This window comes from Ipomoea triloba, chromosome 4, assembly GCF_003576645.1.
Source record: "Ipomoea triloba cultivar NCNSP0323 chromosome 4, ASM357664v1".
In the NCBI taxonomy this organism is placed as follows: Eukaryota; Viridiplantae; Streptophyta; class Magnoliopsida; order Solanales; family Convolvulaceae; genus Ipomoea; species Ipomoea triloba.
Window position 1 is genome coordinate 6,270,306 of NC_044919.1, and position 19,923 is coordinate 6,290,228.

Consider the following 19,923-nt stretch of genomic DNA (forward strand, 5'->3'; position numbering starts at 1 on the left):
GTCTCCATGGCACGGATGATAGCATAAAGTTCCTTGTCATATGTGGGATAATTGAGGCTAGGACCACTCAATTTTTCACTGAAATAAGCTAAGGGGCGTCCCTCTTGCATGAGAACAGCACCTATGCCTATACTTGAGGCATCACACTCTAACTCAAAAGTCTTATCAAAACAAGGTAGTGCTAAAACCGGGGTAGTAGTGAGTTTCTCCTTTAAGGTTTGGGATGCATGCCCTTGTTTTGGACCCCAAGTGAATTTGACATCCTTTTTCACGAGCTCGTGGAGTGGTGCTGCAATGGAGCTAAAGTCACGCACAAACTTGCGGTAGAATCCTGCCAAACCAAGGAAACTTCTCAACTCACTAACACTAGTTGGATTTGGCCATTCAAGAATGGCTTGCACCTTACGTGTGTCAACCTGTACGCCTTGAGAACTCACAACAAAACCAAGAAATTCAACATGTTCAGCACAAAAACAACACTTCTCAAGATTAGCATATAACTTCTCTTTTCGTAGTTCTTCAAAAACTAGTCGAAGATGTGCCATATGCTCACCTTTAGACTTACTATAAATCAAAATATCATCAAAATAGACTACCACAAAAATACCAATAAACCTCCTCAAAATATGGTTCATTAGTCTCATGAATGTGCTAGGGGCATTGGTGAGGCCAAAAGGCATAACCAACCACTCATACAAACCATGTTTCGTTTTGAAGGCAGTTTTCCATTCATCTCCTTCCTTCATTCGAATTTGATGGTATCCCCTCCTCAAGTCTACTTTGCTGAAGAGCTTAGCACCATAGAGTTCATCAAGCATATCATCAAGTCTTGGGATAGGAAATCTATACTTTACCGTAATGTTGTTGATTGCGCGACAATCAACGCACATTCTCCAAGTACCATCTTTCTTCGGAACAATGAGAACTGGGACAGCGCATGGACTCAAACTTTCTCGAATGTGTCCCATCTCCAAAAGCTCTTCCACTTGTCGTTGAATCTCTTTGGCCTCCTCTGGGTTTGTCCTATAAGCCGGACGATTTGGAAGTGTGGCACCAGGAACCAAATCAACTTGATGCTCTATTCCCCGAATAGGTGGTAATCCTTTAGGCATCTCTTTGGGAAAAACATCTGCAAATTCAGCAAGCAAGTCATTAATAGAGTTATCAATTTCAACATAATCAAAAACATTTTTTTGAAAAAAAAGTAAGTAGAAAGTATCTCCCCTTCTTATTGCTTGCTTAATATCCTTTTTGCTTGCAAGAAGAGATTGCCTTAGCACACCATTTGCTGCATCCTTGGATTTGTATGGTGTTTTTATCTCCAAAAGGGAAGAATCAATTTTGTTCCCTTTAGTATCCTCCTTCTTCAAGACTGGTTGGCGAGCTTTATTCAACCTCAGTTGCTCTTCCTCTACTTCCTTTGGGGTCAAAGGTCTAAGCGTATGCTTAGCACTATTGCATGTAACAGTGTATGTATTGGCAACTCCATCAAAGTAGATTTGTCTATCATATTGCCATGGCCATCCAAGCAACACATGTGTTGCTTGCATTGGTACAACATCACATAGAATCTCATCATTGTACTTACCAATAGAAAAAGGCACCAGTGCTTGTTTAGTCACCTTTATCTCCCCTGAATCAGTAAGCCATTGCAATTTATATGGATGAGGGTGATCAATAAGAGGTAATTTAAGATGACTTACCATAGCAGCGCTAGCCACATTCGTGCAACTCCCCGAATCAATAATGACACTGCAACGCATCCCATGAATCCTTCCCTTTGCGTAGAATATGTTTTCTCTTTGGCTCTCTTCTTGCTCAGGAATGGACTTAGCGCTCAAAATCTTTTTGACAACAAAGGCATGCTTATTGGAAACATGTCCATCATCATCATCACGGGTCGGATCAAGGGGTAAGAGCACATCCTCATCATCTTGCTCAAACACATCAGTTTGTTCATCGACCTCCTCCTCAGACTCATACTGGATTGTTGCTGCCACAGCCTCCATTTGTTTGGAGACTTTCATATTTCTCTTATTAGGACAATCTCTAGCCATATGACCACGCCCTTGACATTTCCAACAAACAAGGTCACGATCTCGAGCGTGTTTTGGGGCTTCAATCACCTTTGTCTTTCCGTTGTCTCTATTGTCCTCCTTAGGCTGTTCACGGGTTGGTCGAACATCCTCACGCCTAAATGGTGCACTTGGCCTTTGTGTTGTCCACCTTGAACTGCTAGCAGGAGATCTATAAGCCTTCATCTCCTTATTTGTCTTCTCAGCTTGCCGAGCAGCATACAAGGCATCATCCATGGTGTAGTAACAATGCATGTTTACTACACAATAGATGTCACGATTGAGCCCTTGCAAGAATCTAGCAATCGCTCTATCTTCACTTTCACGCACCATAGCTCGAGTTTTCAAAGTCTAGATTTCCCTGTAATATTCATCAACAGTCTTATTACCTTGATGGATCCCATGTAGTTGCTTCTCAAGCTCAAAATAGTATGTGGCAGGTCGAAACGTATGCCTAAGCATTGTCCTTAGCCTGTCCCACGTAGCAACTGGTGCATCATGAGAGAACTCCCTTTCTTGCTCCTGTTGTTTCCACCAAATAACTGCAAAACCTTTAAAAGATGAGATAGCTAGTCTAACTTTTGTTAGTTCACTATATCTTTTACAATCAAAAACACTTTGTACAGCATCTTCCCATTCTATATAATCTCCGGGATCACCTTCACCATTGAATTTAGGTAATTCAAGCTTAAAATTGCCCAAATCCTCCTGTAGTTCCTCCTCTTGTGGCAAATCTAGCTCATCATGCTCAACAACTTCATTTAGCCTCCTTGGTCTAATATTAACTCTAGGTAATCGGCCTTGACGCACTTGGTTCACCCAACCTGCAGCTTCAGTATTTCTTGGTGCATTACTCACCTCAATAGGTTGATTCTGTGGTCGTGCCATTAGACTGTCCACATCTTGACGCATTTGTTCCAACATCCTCATCATGGTGGTCATTTGTTGTTCTAAATTTGGTTGTTCACTCCCTTCAGCCATTGTTAGAAATTGACACTAAAGAGAACAGAAAACACAAAAACAAGAAACAAACAATTAGGAAATCAAGTTAGTATAAACAAAGATCTCTCCCTTGCTTCGCTCTACTCACGGGTTTGGGGTTGTTTTAGGTTGTGAAGTTCGCTACACACAGCTCACAACTCACCACTCCTCTCGTGTATCCCTCTTAATGACAAATAGTCTCACCAGTCTTTTACAAAGGAATGTAGAGTCGTTGCTCAGGTTGTTGTGGATTCGCCCTCAAAGTACAAAAGACTTACCTCCGGAGCCTCGTAGTCTTCGGGAATTGAAGAACAAGGGTAATCCAAATAATAAGGTAATGTTTGAGAACAACAACAAGAAATAGAGCAATAACAACAAAGAAGAATAAAGGAACAAGGAATTTCAATTCAAGAACACTGCTTTAGTCAGGAACAAAAACTACCAGATTCTGCCAAGAAGTTCACGGAATTTTCTGTGTTTATTGGAGCAACTTTTCTACCCAAACTTTTTTATGGATTTCAAGTATTATAAATTGACGTCCTCAAGAAAAAAAATTCAAGTTAAAAAGAATATTTGAAGTATTTTTTTTTTGAATTTTCTTTCCTGACTGCGCTAGGCAGAAATTCTGGACAGTACTAAGCAGAAAATTGAGCAAACTTTAAGAATTTTCTGTGAAATATTGGTAAGGAATTTTTGGACCAAAATCTCCAGATATCAATTTCAACAAGAGTAGGACTTCCAGAAAAAAATTCAATGGAAAATAAGGTTTGGAAGTATTTTTCACGAATTTTTGAACTTGACTGCGCCGGGAAGAAACTTTCTGGATAGTCACTGCCAAAGACTTGAAATTTTATTTTTTCACTTTTTTTGTGTGTTTTTTTTTTTATAACAATAAGAAAATGGACAAGGAATACAAGAAAACAATCAAAGACACAATAGAGATTTTTTTGAGGTTTTTGTTATGGATATGCAAAAAATAAGATAGCAAAGAATTGAGAACGAAACCTAAGCTCTGATACCAAATTGATACGAATCTTCGTAAGGAGGATCCGTAACAAGGAATTATTGCCCAAGATGTTCTCAAATTCAATAGATAAGGAGTTACCTTTGGTGCACACAAGATCACCCTTGAGCCCCGATTCCACGAAGGACCAAGAAACAACCCTTAGCACGCCTCAAGTTCCTCAAGAACGCAATCTTCAAACAACTAGAGTGGGTTCTCTAGTAGTTCCCTTGATTCTATGAATTGATAGAACCACAATTCCTAAAATCTAAGGTTGGTAGAATGCGGGTTTGATTCGATAGGGCCACGAATCAAGAACACTATTCGATAGGACCACGAATAGAAGAAAGAATTCTTACACAAATGTAAAGAAGACTTAGGAAGTTTTGATTAATTCTGAAAAATGCTTGATTCATCAAATGAAATACACACCCTATTTATACACATGCTAGGGGACTCCAAATGTCATCAATAGTAAAAGTACATCAAGGAGATCAAAAGACATCAATAGTAAAAATACATCACTATCAAGGAGATTAAATGTCATAACTTGTCTAGGAAAGACCAATAGTCTTCCTAATATGCCAAAACATGTCCATGTGCCTCAAAATCTGATTTTGGTGAATTATTTCAACCTCTTTTGTACCCTCCCAAGCAAAGCCACGAATTTAGACATCTTAGATGGTATTTATGGGCTCTTCAAAATCAGCTCTTATGCATGAAAAATGTTCTAAGTATCCACCATCATCACTTGGACTCTTTATTGGGTATTCATGAATCTTCCACCAATGTTGCACAAACCCAATGTATAATTGTCTTAAGAGTTTAGTCTTGGACCTAGTAATAGGACCAATAGGGACTCTTAATGGATCATGTGTGGGCTGGTTTGCATCAGTAAGTTTTTTAATTTTCTTTATAGTTTTATCTCTTGGGTAAAATAGATATAAGGCTTTTGTTGTTTACGTGTTTATTGTGTGTTTTGTGGGTTGATGGTTGATAGAAGTAGAAGCTTTGGACAATTGAGGCATAGATTATTAAGAACAATAAGCTTTTAAGGTAAGGAGACTTTACCTTCATGCTCTGCCCTATTATGTTTAACCTATATTTGTATGGTTTAATATATTAAAATGTTTGGTTTATGCAAATTTGTGAATTGTCCTATGTGATTTCTTGATAATATGAATTTATCAATGATTTATGTCCCATAAGATTTTTATGGAAGATGATTATATTTGTGTTGTATACTTATATATATACACAAACACACAATATATGCATATTTCGAATTATGTATATTTTTGTATATGTGTATGTATGGCCGTACATGTACTTATATGTATATGAAAAAAATACATATTCTTGTTAGTGTATAGTATAACTAGTATTGTCCCGTGCGATGCACGGATAAATATTAAAGATTAATTGGTAATGCTATAGTGAATCAAAAATGATTTTATTTATTAGATGACAACTATGATAAAGGTATTTGAAGTACCCAAAAAAAAGAGAGGAAAACATGAATAAGAGTTTAGTTTTTTTTTTAAAATAAAAAATAAATAAATAAACTGTCATATTATGTACCTAACAAAATATTACACATTATTAAATATTTTTTTTTGTAAAAACGTTAGTGGTTGAAGTACTACCGGTGTTTGAGTCACTACAAAATTAAGGTAAAGGGTCAAATTAATATTTTTAATCATTTAGATTTTCTAATCCAAGATGCAACAACGTACAAAGGCTGATTTCTTAGTAGTAGTACAACATGTGATATAATTTGTCCCTGACTCTTATTAATAGTCATTGCATAGCTTTATCCCATATGATTAGCTTGGTCTGGTTGACCAACTTGACTAAGTCATTTCCTTGAGTAATGTTACACTTGAAGTTTTCATTTATTGATATAGGTGTCCTACCACCAGACAAAAATAATGAAGTTAGGGTTACACTTGTGTGAGACCGTCTCACGGATCCTTATTCTTATAATGGGTCGGGTCAGGTTGAATCAACATGCAAATGCCATACTTATATGCGCAAATGTCATACTTATATGCTCAAATGTAATACTTTTGAAAAAATGTTTAGTAATAATTTTGCATTTTGATGTAAAAGTATTATATTTTCCATCAAAACTATTACATTTTCCATAATAAGTAATGTTCTATTTACTTATAAGAAAAATATAATACTTTTAAGGAAAAATTGTAATACTTTTAAATCGAAATGTATAAGTATTATATTTTCTCTTAAAAGTATTACATTTAACATTATAAGTAACAAAAATTTTATTCTTAATTAGTATTACATTTGAGCTTATAAGTATGATATTTCTGTGTATAAGTATCACATTTACACATTGACCCGACCCGTTTCGCGGTGAGACGGTCTCACACAATGTTTTGTTATGCCACTTGATGCAACATTGATGACTATATCAGTATATCACTCCTAGAACACTATATATATATATATATATATATATATATATATATATATATATATATATATATATATATAGCACATAAATACATTAGTTTATTAAAATTGAAATAAAATTTAAAAGATATTAAAATTTACATTACTTTTCTAACGTTAGTAGATGAAGTACAACTTCTATTCGAGTCACTAATTATAATAAAATACATAAAAGACTTTTTTTTTTAAATTTATACATAATATATATATATGGGAAAAGTGTCAAATTAGCCCCCTAAGTCGATCGGATAGTGCAATTGGATCCCCTAACTAAAAAAAGCTCCAATCAGATCCCCTAAACCTATAAAATTGTTCCATTAAGTTCAAAGTGACTTGTTTAGCAGGTTAAGTCATTACCAGTTTGACACGTGTCCTCTTTTAAATATTTTATTATTTTTATTTTTTATAAAATTTATTTATTTATTAAGGACATGATTTCCGGCAACGTTTGTCCTTCCACTTCCGCCGGAAACTTCCATTACATTTCAAAACCCAAAAGAAAATAACCTCCCGTCATCATCATCATCACCCTCACGACGACTTCAAAGCCACGTCGTTGTTAATGATGAGATTCGTGCCGTTCATGAGCTTCTGCTTCTCTTAGAGTTTCGAGTTGGCCTTGCTCTTTCTACTAATGTTGTCTTTTCATCACAATGCATGCAGTTAAATAATTTGTCACTTTGTACATAAACATTTTTAAACAGTGGCTACATCCTATATACCAATTATTTTGGTTGTCAAGATGGATGCTGATTTTGTCTTCAATACAAACTGGTTGATTGTAAAAAATGAAATGAATTGTAAATTTATATTAGTTCTAATCTTTATATATATAAAGGGAGCTGGAAACCAGCCAATGAATGGCCTCCAAGTGTCTTTGCATTTTTATTTTGGTTTGACTGGTTATGCAAGTCAAATTGTTTAAATTCACCCATTTTTAAATTTGTAATTTTAGGCTGAATTGTAGGTAATGGGGCTGTTTTGTAGAGTTAGTACTCTAAGTGGGTAGATTGTGTGTGAAAGTGGTCAATTGGGTATGGGCTTGGATTTTATTTTTTCAAATTCCCTTTGACTTGGTCTATTTCCCGCCCAATCTAGCATTTGAAATCTGTGTATTTCACCCCTGATTATTTGCAGAATCCAAATGAATCTTTGAATAGTCCAATTAGGGTAGTGGTCTATTATGGAGTTGGTGTAGTATTGGGCTTAGGTGGTGTGATTTTCTGAATGAAAGGGTATGGGCCTGCTGTTCATTGTACTTTTATGTTATTATTTTATTTTTTTTTTATTTTTTTTAATGTCTACCACATTCAGTCGTAGACTTCTACTATCTTACTTCCACCACTATATATACATGCATAATGTAACTCTAAGCAAACACTTAGCAACCGAATCCAAAGCAGCTCAGCTACATCCACAGCAGACTAACTAAAAGAGATCACTTCAAGGTGTTGCAGCATGTCTGGACAGTTCATTGTTGCAGCTCAGCTACATCCACAGCAGACCACTAAAGCCATAAGGTTGAGGTGTGTTAGGAGTTATTTTGTCACTGAAAGCAATCAAGAAAAGTCCATTAGGAGTCAGGAATGCATCTTTCATGATCAAGAGGTCTGATATTCATACATGTATTATTTTGTGTTGTTTTTTTGTTGATCTGTTATTATTATTATTAATTTTTTGTTTATTTGCTATAGGGGCAGTTTATTCATGTGCACATTCCTAAGGGTATTGTTTCCAAGTACAAGAATATGTTCAAGGAGGGGCAAGTTTATGGCATTCGAAATTTCCTATGCATAACTAACTTCTTCAAGTATAAAACAAGCACTTTGCGTTATATGATAAAGTTCAAGCATGATACTGCTGTAAAGGAGTATAAGCGTATGAAGTTTCCCAAAATAATGTTCCGTTTCAAGAGTTTCGAGTGTATCCTTTCAAAACAAGGAATAGATGAAAAAGTCTTATTTGGTAACACTCTAGAAAAGCTCATCTTAATATGATTATGTTACTATTTTTTTAGTATTGCTATATTCAGTTTTCAGTGTCTAATATTGTGCTTCTGTTTATATAGATGTCATTGGTCGAATAGTGGAAGTTTACTCTCCAATGGAGAAAGTGATTGGTGGAAAACAAACAAGACTAATTGACTTTGTTCTTGAAGATGTTAGGTAATTCTATTCTTTATATTATCTAATTCACACAGCAGTCTAAGTTATATTTTCAGTGTTCTAACTCAGTTTTTTTCAGTAAAAGGCAGATTCATTGTACCCTTTGGGATGAGCATGTTGATCAACTAATTCCTTATTACAACTCTACCGTTGTTGATCCAGTGATACTAATCATCCAACTTTGCCGTGCTAAATTCATGGATAGTGAGTGTTCATTATGTAATTTACAGCTTAATTCCTATTTCTGTTTTCTACTTTTTAAATTTGTCTTCATTCTCTCTCTTCTTTTTTTTTTAGATGGTGAAGTGCACATTTGCAGTTCGTTTGATGCTACTCAGCTGTTCTTCACTCATACCTCTAAGGAGTTTGTTAATTTCAAAAACAGGTCAGTTTGCATTTCTATTTTGGTTCATTAACCTTTTTAACTATTCTGATTCTGATTTTTGCTATTGTTTTTGTTCTTTTTAGTTTCAGGGGCGATTATACCCCTCTAAGGTGTATTGAATCAGCTTCTAGGCTTGCTGTTGGGTTCCCCATTAATGGTGTTGGTTCTAATAATCAAATCATTACTTCTATTGAGGACATCTATAAAAAGAAAGAGGTATTTAAGTGTATTGTTTCAGTTTACTTAACTTAGGCAGCTTATACCTTTTTAAGTGTCCAATCTATTTCTTGCTTTGAATAGTTGGGGAATTATTGGGTTGGGTGTGGAAAGTCTGTTGGATTGGTGTTATATGTCTTGCAAGTCAAATTCGTGCAAGAGAAAGCTGAGTGAAAGTGGTGGTATGATGTATTGTGTTGGTTGTAAAAGTTCTTGGCATGAAGGCATTTTAAGGTATAAATTGGTAGTTCGAGTTGCTGACCATACTGGTGATGCACCAATGCTTATATGGGACCGTGAATGTGCAAGTTTGGTAGGTATGTCAGCAGGTGAATTAAAGGGCAAATATCCTGAGGTAAAAATTTCTAATTAATAATTATAGTGATTATTATTATTTGTTTATTAGCTATTTATATGCTGGGGTTATTTGATTTGTTGTAGGGTGTTCATGTTATTCCTAATGAAATAGCTGCTCTTCGTGGGATGTCTATGTTGTTTCAAATTGTCATGAAAAAGGAGCAAGTGGACAATTACTATTCAGCTTTTACAGTGTTGAGAATCTGTAGGGATGAGGTAGTCTTGACACAACATTGTTCAGGTTTATTTGATAGAAATGAAGGTGATTTGGTTGCTACTAATGGTGGTGATTGGTTGGATTTTGAAGACAATTCTGAGGTTTTTTCCTACTGTTTTTGTGTTTTTTTTTTTTTTTGTAATTTTCTGGATCTGATATATTTTCTTTCAGGATGGGATTGTGAGTGATGATGATGGAAGTCGTGGACTGGATGCTATGTATAAAGAAATGGAGAAGGATAAAATTGTTGATTTGGGTGACAGTGATGGGGCTTCCAGCAGTGAACAAGCTACGCTTCCCCTGAAGCGTTGTCTCATTGATGTTTTTGATTGTGTTGGAGGAACTTCAAAGAAGGCTAAGGAAATTGTTGTGAAGCTGGAAAAGATGTAGTTTGGATAAGGTGTTTGTGGTTGTTGTGAAGGTGGAAAAGTAGTACCTTATGTTTAATCTTTTGCTTAATATAATGGTTGTAGTAAGTAAAAATGGTATGTTTGGGGTGTTTTTGGGTGCTGTATTTTGGCAACTGTTTTGGCCATTGAATTGTAAGGGCGGCTTAAAGGCCCTGGTAGGTTGTAAAATGGCTTTCTTTTGGGTTTTGGCAACTGTTTTGAAATTGGCCATTTTATTCTAAGATCTTGGCCATTGTATTGTAAGGGCTGCTTAAAGGCCTAAAATGATCTACTTTGAATATATCCTATATTTGAATCTTATCCTATATTATCTTATAGCTTATTTTCAGTCAAGTAATGTTATCAAAGCAATTGCATACTAGAACTATTCAAACGCGTAATGTTATCAAATTTGCAAAAAAAGAAAATACAATTTTATATGACATAAACATTAAAAAAAAAAAGGCCAAGGAAATTAAAGCTACCAATAAAGGATTAAAATACAGCATCAGATTTCTTTTTCATCATCTGCCCATATTTTAAAAAATTAATACTTCTTAAGATGGGATATGCAATTTCAAACTATGTAAAGTAACAACTTAACAAATAGCCAGTTAAGTACAGTTTTGCTATAAAAGCAGACAACATTTAAATGAGAGAAAATTAAGATGAAATAGATTTACAATGAAATTTTACAAGAACATGTGCCTTATTAAGCTTTTAGAAATGTAATACGCATGCAATCAATTTGCTTATTAAACTTTTAGAAATGTAATACGCATGCAATCAAGTTGCTTATTAAACTTCAATGTCAGGTAAACATAGTATATATCAAACTTGTCAATACTCTAAGGCTTTTTACATTGCAAAACCAGTATGCCACATAGAAAAAAACAGGTGGTATATTAAATAAATTCTCAAAAAATCACGTTTTTGATCTGTCGCTACCTAAAGAAAAAAACGCATCAGACTCCTTTGTCGTCATTTGCGTCTTTTCTTGATTATTAGTGTAAGTTCATGTTCATGAATGATTTTCTGAAAATCATGGTCATCATTTGCATGGCTTTAGATTTATAATACTATACTACAATCAAGTGGCTTATTCAGTTTCAAATTTTCAATGTCAGGTAAATATAGAATCTAACAATCTTTATAGATTGCAATAGCAGTATGTCATGCATAAAAAAAAGAAAGGCAGCTGCTGGTACACAATACATTCTCAGAAAATCACTTTTTGTACACTGTGGCTAGGGGAAAAAAAAAAGCATCAGACTCCTTTGTCATCATTTGCAAGGCTTTTTTTATTATTAGTATAAGTTCATGTCCATGTATTATTGTGTGAACATAAAAAAATATAAAAAAAAAACATCAAAATTTTATTGGTATAATACAACTTTCAGAATTCCCAATACAAAGAAGTAGGACTGTAGGAGTACTTTGCCCATACTCCTATTCCTATCAAGCATTAATTGTTGATTTTAAGTATTGACCCCTATACATTAATTTTGATAGTGACTTCTACACATGTATGCAAGTTGATGTGTATATATATAGCTAACATTTAAGTAAACAAATCAGCATTGTTATTTAAAGGCAATTCAATTTTCTCCAAATACAAAACAAACAATATAAACAACTATGAAAAAGAGCAAAACTTCAAGTAATATATGTGGAAAAAGAAAACTGCATCTTGAAGACAAAGGTAATCTCGATACATACCTTTTTTTTAGCTATATATATAAACTGCAATTATACCTTCTCATTGATTTCCAAATTTTTCAGATCTTCTTTCTGAATTTATGACTCCTATCTGCCATGCAATTGTAAAAAAAACTATATATTAGCAATTTTTATAGACATATAGCTATGTTAAATGTGAAAAATCTATACGTGAGAAAGTGTAGGTGTATGTAAATTAAAGAATTTAAGATATATTTAGGTACTACTTACCATTAGTGAGAGAAGTTGGATGGATATTGTTATAGTTCCTGTTGTAACCAGAAATGAAAGTAAGAGCACTTTCCAGTATTGAATATTCGATTTGGAGGGTATCTGTAGAAAAAAAAAACAAAAAAAAAAACAAAAAAAAAAAAAGAAAAAGAAGAAGATTACATTTACATTTTAAGATCAGGTAAAGTTATTTGTTAAATTCACTGTGAAATTAATTTATGGCATTCTTTGGTGTTTTGATGTTCGCAGTTTATTATCACTAAGAGTTTAAATAAGTGTTTGCAGTTCATTGTGATGTAAGGGTTGCACTGCATTTTTAAAATGCTTACTTATTAGTATTTACATTTTTTTGTGTGTTTAAATATGCACAAATGATGCAGTAAAATAACATAATTTTCAAATTACTTACAAATTGGAACTTATAGATAATTACTGTTTATATTAAGTGTAAGTGTATAAATTAAGTCAAAGTACATACAAAACATGATTTTTTGCATACAGATTATTTTTGTCCGTATTTTTTTTCTGTTTCTATATTTAGTTTATATACTTTCCAGGTTTTTCGCAGTTATATATGAACAAATAATGAGAAAAATAGCTTAATAATGAAAAAGAATTCCATTAAGAGATAGAAATAACAGATTAGGTTTTACCTTTGGGTTATTGTACTCTGCATGGTAATTGATGTGAGCAATTCTTTCTTCTACGATGGCTTTCGATTCTGTCGTTTGTTGTGTTTTTTTTTCCAAGATATGTCGATTACGGTTTGTTGATTCCTCTCCACTGCGTACCGATTAAGTCTAAGGGTTTGAATAAATGGGAATCTAATGTTTTTGTGAGAATGGTGGGGGTGTAGATTTGTAGAAAAAGGTAGATCTGAAGTTCTTTAGGTTTGATTGGAACAGATATTTTGCATATGGATGATAGGGTTTTGGGGTTTTTCCTTTGATTCGGTGGATATTATGGTAGATAGGTTGTTTGTGCTTAGAGAAGCCATTGGTGACGGGCTTGGATAGGGTCGAAGATGATGAAGTTTGTGTGTGGTGTTGTGAGCTCTGGATTTGGGGGTGAAGTTTCCAGAAATGTGAGAGTTTGGAGAGGACAGAGTCGCGAAGCGTACGTGATGTTTGGACGCGAATTTTTTGTTTTTATATTTGATTTTTTTATTAATATAAAAATGATAACATTTGTGGGCTTTGTATTTTCTTTGGGTTTAGGGTTATTTTTGGGCCTTACATTATATATGTAATATGTTACTGATATCAGTTTTGGGCTTCTGATGGAATTCTTTATATAAAATCTAAACATATATGTATATAAACAAAGAAATTATATATATATATATATATATATATATATATATATATATATATATATATAAAATAAATGTAAATAAATATAATAAATGTATATAAATATATAGTTAAATAATTAAAAATTCATATATATGTATAGTTTTTATCTTTTGTTTATTTAATTGATTTTAAGATTGAATTATTAATATAATTAAAGATTTATATATATGAATTTGTAGTTTGGTCTTGATTTTTTTTATTTAAAGTTTTTTTTCACTATTTTAGTTATTATTATAGCATTTGTTAAATATTTTGGCTGGTAAATTGTTAATAGATTGGGTTTGTAATTTATTTATTGTAGAAAATATTGGTGCTCAAAGAAATTCTGCTGTTTGTTCTCGAGATGAGGATTTGAATGACTTACTTATTCAAAGAAAATCATCTTCAATTCTTATGCCATCATTATGCCCAACGATGGCTACTTGTAGTAATGGTACATCAATGTTCTTTTCCATTTAATATTGTTTCTCTTCTTCTTTTTTTAACTATTTTTTTTATATAATTCAGTTTTTTAGAATATTATTATAGCATTTAAATAATAATAATAATAATAATAATAATAATATTAATAAACAAAGTATGATTTCTCCTATGTGATATCGATTAAAGTTGTGTTACGTGACTTTAAAATGCATTTGTAATAATAACAATGAAATATATCTTAGTTTTACAGCCTCATTTTTTGTTGAATATTCCATGTTAAAGTATTTGTAGTGATTTAAGTTGTGATTATTTTTAATACATTTAATAAACGATTATTCTTATTAGTAATGGTAGCAGTAAAATGTAAAATAGAAAAGACAAATTGTATTGATTGCAATTAAAGTAACATTTTAAATCGTAATTTTGTTAATAAAAATAATGAATAATAATATTCTGTTCACATTTAATGTATGTTGAGTATAACTTATTATTATTGTAATTGTAATAATAATGAATATGAGACGAAATAATGATCAATAATGTTAATAACAATTGTTGTTTTGTATTTTTTTTCAAATAGAAAAAAATAAATTGGTCTTTAAGATAACTTATCTATTAATATTTTTTTATTAATGTATAATGGTGTTGGATGAAGTTCATATTTGAAGTCATGTTTGTCAGTTAAAAAAATATTTATTTTGTTTTTGTAAGTGTGTCATTTGTAATTCATTTATTGCAATGAAATTTTCAATTTTTTTAATAACTCATACATTTGTTTCATTGTAGTGGCGGGTATTATGATTTGGGTGACCCCATGCATAGTTGCAACCATTGTGGTGCCTTTTTTTGGTCGGATGAAAAATTGAAAAATGTCAAGGTTGCTGGTGGACCAAAGTATTCAGTTTGTTGTTGTAAAGGGAAGATTGCATTGCCGAGGTTAACTGTCCCGCCAAAAACCATTCTAGAATTATTTTTCAAACCAACAGCAAGGAGCCGACATTTTTTACAGCATATTCGTGCGTACAACAACATGTTCAGCTTCACGTCTTTGGGAGGTCGTATTGATAGAGATATAAATACTGGAAAAGCACCTCCAGTTTTTAGACTAAACGGTCAAAACTTCCACTTGATTGGTAGTTTGTTACCTGCTCCTGGTACAAAACCAAAATTTGCTCAACTGTACATTCATGACCCTGAACAAGAACTGTTTAATCGCCTCAACTCAGTAGGGTGATTATCGTTCCTTTGATTATTTCGCATTTTTCAACTTGTATACATCTTTGCTTTTCAATTACTGACATAGTTTTGAGTATAATAATATACAAAGTTAAATATTATTATTGAAATACATATGTATACAAACAATTCTCCGCATTTATAAAAATACATACATACATACATTTATATATATATATATATATATATATATATATATATTCAACAAAAAAAAAAACCTGGCATTGTGATGTATTAACGGGCTTGCATAATTAATAATTTATTTATTTGACTTCGTTTTGTAGGGGTACTACTGATATTAATCATCTTCATGAAGATATTGTGTCTGATCTTCAATCAGTGTTAGATGAGAATAATGTCTTGGTTCAGTCATTTAGAGTGGCACGAAATGCTATTCTAACAAATCCTACAGTTGATGTGAGAATGAAATTGTTGGGGAAACGCAACCATGATGGCAAGACTTACAATTTACCAACTGTGTCTGAGGTGGCTGCTATAGTTGTTGGAGATTTGGATCCATCGATGGGTGAAAGGGATATATTGATAGAAACAAGGTCTGGATTACTAAAGAGGATTAGTGAACTTAACCCGGCATATCTCCCTCTTCAGTATCCAATTCTGTTCCCATATGGTGAAGATGGTTATAGAGAAGACATCCCTTTTGCAGTTGAGAAGGTATTTGGTCAGGGTGGGAGGCACAGTTTGTCCATTCGTGAATACCTTACTTTTCGTATTCACGAGCGACTTAATGAGATTTCAACTTTTCTATATGCTAGAAGATTATTCCAACAGTTTTTAGTTGATGGGTATACAATGGTTGAATCTTCTAGATTACTTTATATTCGCACACATCAACAAAGTCTGCGATGTGGATCTTATAAAGGTTTGTTTGATGCATTGACTCGTGGTGAAGTTGATCCTACGACCCAAGGGCGACGAATTGTATTGCCTTCTTCTTTTACTGGTGGTGCACGATATATGGTTCAAAATTATCAAGACGCAATGGCAATATGTGCTTGGATTGGTTATCCAAATGTATTTATCACATTTACGTGCAATCCAAAGTGGCCAGAAGTGCAACGATTCTTGGATCGCCGACAATTGAAAGCTGAAGACCGTCCAGATATTATGTGTCGTGTTTTTAAAATGAAATTGGAAGCTTTAATGAAAGATTTGCGTTCTGGCCATGTTTTTGGGAAAGTTGTTGCTGGTACGTTTAACTACAAGTTTTTATATGTTATGTTTGTTTTCTTTTTTAAATTCCATTTCTCATAAATGTTTCCAATTTGTAGTTATGTACACAATTGAATTTCAAAAAAGGGGTTTGCCGCATGCACACATCCTTCTCTTTCTTGATCGTGCTGATGCTACTACTTTTGGTAATGACATTGATTCTATTATATCAGCTGAGATTCCGAACAAGGATAGTGATTTTGAGTATTACAAAGTGGTTGAAGAGTTTATGATACATGGTCCTTGCGGTCTTGCAAATGTCAAATCTCCATGTATGGTGAAGGGTCGATGCTCAAAACACTTTCCAAAGAATTTCGTCGAGACTTCAAGTTTAGATTCTCATGGGTATCCTATCTATCGGCGTCGAGATAATGGTAATATTATATTTAAAGGTGGTATTCAGATGGATAATCGATTTGTTGTGCCCCATAATAGATATTTGTTGATGAAATATAGAGGTCACATTAATGTAGAGTGGTGTAATCAATCTCGCTCTATCAAATATTTATTTAAATATGTAAACAAAGGAAATGATCGGGTGACTGCACACTTTTATAAGACTGCTGGTGATGAAGATTGTAATGAAGTTATAGATGAGATTAATATGTATTATGATTGTCGTTACATTTCTCCGTGTGAGGCTGCTTGGCGAATATTCGGCTATGACGTCCATTATCGCAACCCGTCTGTTGAGCGTCTGAGTTTTCATTTGCCAAATGAACAGAGTGTTGTTTTTGATGATGAGGTATCTGTTCAGTCTGTGCTTGAAAGACAAACAATTAAAGACAGCATGTTCTTGGCATGGTTTGATGCTAATAAGAAATACTCTAAAGCTCGAGAATTAACGTATCGGGAATTCCCAAATTTTTTTTGTTTGGAAAAAGAAAGACCGTGAATGGCAACCAAGAAAGAGAGGTTTTTCTATAGGTCGGATGTTTTATGTTCCTCCTGCAACTGGTGAGATCTTCTACTTACGGTGTTTATTGAATGTAGTGTGTGGTCCAACATGTTTTGAAGATATATGTGTTGTTAATGGGATCCAATATTCAAGTTTCCGTGATGCATGTTATGCTCGTGGATTGATTTCTGATGAAAAAGAATATGTTGATGCAATCATTGAGGCTAGCCATTGGTCAACTGCTAATGCTCTTCGGCGCTTATTCGTTACGTTACTAACATCTAATGTGCTTTGCCACCCAGAGAAAGTTTGGGAGGTTGTGTGGCCCCATCTATGTGAGGATGCTGAGTATAACCAACGAAGAGTATTAGTTAATGCAGGTACGTTAAGGAATATTGGTGCACATTCTACGTTGTGATATAATTTATTCTAATTAAATGCATTCCATTTTTGGGTTTTTTCCACTTTTTTATTTTATTAATCCACTTGCAGACTTATTATTGTCTGATCATATGAAGAAGATGTATGGCTTGGTTGAATTGGAGAAACTCTTGTCTTCTTGGAGTAAGTCTTTAGTTGATTATCCATGCATGCCATTACCTGATATGTCTTCTTTGCAATTGTCTCAAAATCGCTTACTTTTACAAGAAATGTCTTATGATTGTGATCTTCTTCAACAAGAACATGAGTCTATGGTACAAAAATTAACTACTGAACAACGCCAAGTTTATGAAACTGTTCTCGATTCTGTTTCAAAGGTCAATGGCGGTTTGTTTTTTGTGTACGGTTATGGTGGTACTGGGAAGACGTTTGTCTGGCGCACTTTATCTGCTGCTCTTCGTTCTCAGCATAAAATAGTGCTTAATGTTGCATCCAGTGGAATCGCTTCACTATTGATGTCTGGCGGCCGGACTGCACATTCTCGATTTGCTATTCCAATTGTTGTTAATGAGGATTCAACTTGCAACATCTCGCAAGGAAGTGACCTAGCAGAACTTATAATTAAATGCAGCTTAATCATATGGGATGAGGCTCCCATGATGCATAAGCATTGTTTTGAAGCACTTGATAGAACCATGCGAGATTTATTAAGATTTGCCAATCCTTTGAGTTCTACTTTGCCGTTTGGTGGCAAGACAGTTGTTTTGGGTGGTGATTTTCGACAAATCTTACCTGTAATACCAAAGGGTACTAGGCACGACATTGTCCGAGCATGTGTGAATTCTTCCTACCTATGGAATCATTGTACCGTTTTAAGACTTACAAAGAACTTAAGGTTGCAGCAGACAAATTGTCCTCATGAAATTTCGCGATTGTCTACTTTTGCTAATTGGCTTGCCGATGTGGGAGATGGTCATGTTGGGGGACCAAATGACGGGCATGTTGAGATTGAAATACCAAGTGAATACGTCTTGCATACAAAGGGAGATCTAATAAAGACAATTGTTGATTGCACATTTCCTGATTTTCATTTGAAGCAACAAGAACCAGAGTTTCTACTTGGAAGAGCCATCTTAGCACCTACACTTGAAGTTGTTGATGAAGTAAATGACTACATGACTTCAATGCATGATGCAGAAGCACGCACATATTACAGCTCTGATTCAGTTTGCTCTACTGAGAGCTTTCCTGGTATTGCTGCTTCTTTGCATACTCCCGAGTTGTTAAATGGTCTCAAGTGTTCTGGCTTGCCAAATTATTCTTTGACTTTGAAGGTCGGGTCTCCAGTTATGTTGTTGCGGAATATAGATCCTTCAGCTGGCTTGTGTAATGGCACAAGACTAATTATAACAAAGTTGGTTGAGCATGTTATCGAAGCAAAAGTTCTATTCGGCAATAATGCTGGGAATCGTGTGTTGATTCCACGATTGACAATCACACCCTCAGATACAACTCTCCCATTTAAATTTCAACGGAGACAATTCCCCCTTATGCTGTCTTACGCTATGACAATTAACAAGAGCCAAGGTCAAACACTTTCCATAGTTGGGTTATTTCTTAGAAAACCTGTTTTCGTGCATGGTCAGCTATACGTGGCGCTTTCTAGAATAAGCAACCCAAGCGGTCTTAAGGTTCTTACTTGCAATGAAGATGGACAGTCTGTTTCTTCGACCACAAATGTTGTATACAAGGAAGTGTTTAATAACTTGTGAGCAATTTCCATTGTTATTTGTTAGTTAAAGCGTGGTTTACAATTTGGTTTAGATTGTAACTGCCTCCTACTTTGTTATATTTGCTATATTGTGAGCAATATATATACTTTGCCCGTGCATCGCACGGGTGGAGTACTAGTATATTTAAAGAATGCACATTAAGTATTTTACAAACAAAATTAATGAATATTTTTCAAATTTCTTCTTTTTCTAAATTTGAAAGATTGATTCCAACAATATTGTATGCTCAGCATCTTTTCAATGCATCAAGTGTGTCACAATGTTCTATTGCCCTACATTTACATTACATTTACATTTTTAATAATGAGTTTTAAATTAATTTGTTGGATTATTTGAATGTCTTCTTTGTTAACAGATCCTCCCTAAGTAGTTAAATGATTGGTTTCAAACT

At 33.9% G+C, this 19,923-nt stretch overlaps 2 protein-coding genes and 1 long non-coding RNA gene across 3 annotated transcripts; 2 read left to right on the forward strand and 1 right to left on the reverse strand.

Moving 5' to 3' along the window:
* Positions 1–7,783: 7,783 nt before the first annotated feature.
* Positions 7,784–13,345, reverse strand: LOC116016726. Its single transcript, XR_004097781.1, has 4 exons — positions 12,867–13,345; positions 12,214–12,315; positions 11,983–12,073; positions 7,784–8,083 (listed from the first exon to the last, which is right to left on the reverse strand). It is a non-coding gene; the product is annotated as an uncharacterized LOC116016726 (long non-coding RNA).
* Positions 9,709–10,584, forward strand: LOC116016725. Its single transcript, XM_031257104.1, has 2 exons — positions 9,709–9,975; positions 10,046–10,584. The coding sequence occupies exons 1-2, from the start codon at positions 9,784–9,786 to the stop codon at positions 10,262–10,264; spliced, it is 411 nt and encodes a 136-aa protein (XP_031112964.1). The 5' UTR covers positions 9,709–9,783; the 3' UTR covers positions 10,265–10,584.
* A 1,676-nt stretch (positions 13,346–15,021) lies between the features above and the next one.
* On the forward strand, positions 15,022–19,618 carry LOC116015711. Its single transcript, XM_031255888.1, has 5 exons — positions 15,022–15,221; positions 15,512–16,437; positions 16,520–17,264; positions 17,512–17,738; positions 17,851–19,618. The coding sequence occupies exons 1-5, from the start codon at positions 15,022–15,024 to the stop codon at positions 19,509–19,511; spliced, it is 3,759 nt and encodes a 1,252-aa protein (XP_031111748.1). The 3' UTR covers positions 19,512–19,618.
* Positions 19,619–19,923: the final 305 nt, after the last annotated feature.

Bases quoted from the DNA above. Each gene is read 5' to 3' on its own strand.
- LOC116016725 (XM_031257104.1), top strand. From the start codon at position 9,784: ATGTCTATGTTGTTTCAAATTGTCATGAAAAAGGAGCAAGTGGACAAT. The intron at 9,976-10,045 runs GTTTTTTCCTAC...ATTTTCTTTCAG, and splicing joins ATTTTGAAGACAATTCTGAG to GATGGGATTGTGAGTGATGA.
- LOC116015711 (XM_031255888.1), top strand. From the start codon at position 15,022: ATGTTCAGCTTCACGTCTTTGGGAGGTCGTATTGATAGAGATATAAAT. The intron at 15,222-15,511 runs GTGATTATCGTT...TTCGTTTTGTAG, and splicing joins AATCGCCTCAACTCAGTAGG to GGGTACTACTGATATTAATC. The intron at 16,438-16,519 runs GTACGTTTAACT...TCCAATTTGTAG, and splicing joins TTTTGGGAAAGTTGTTGCTG to TTATGTACACAATTGAATTT.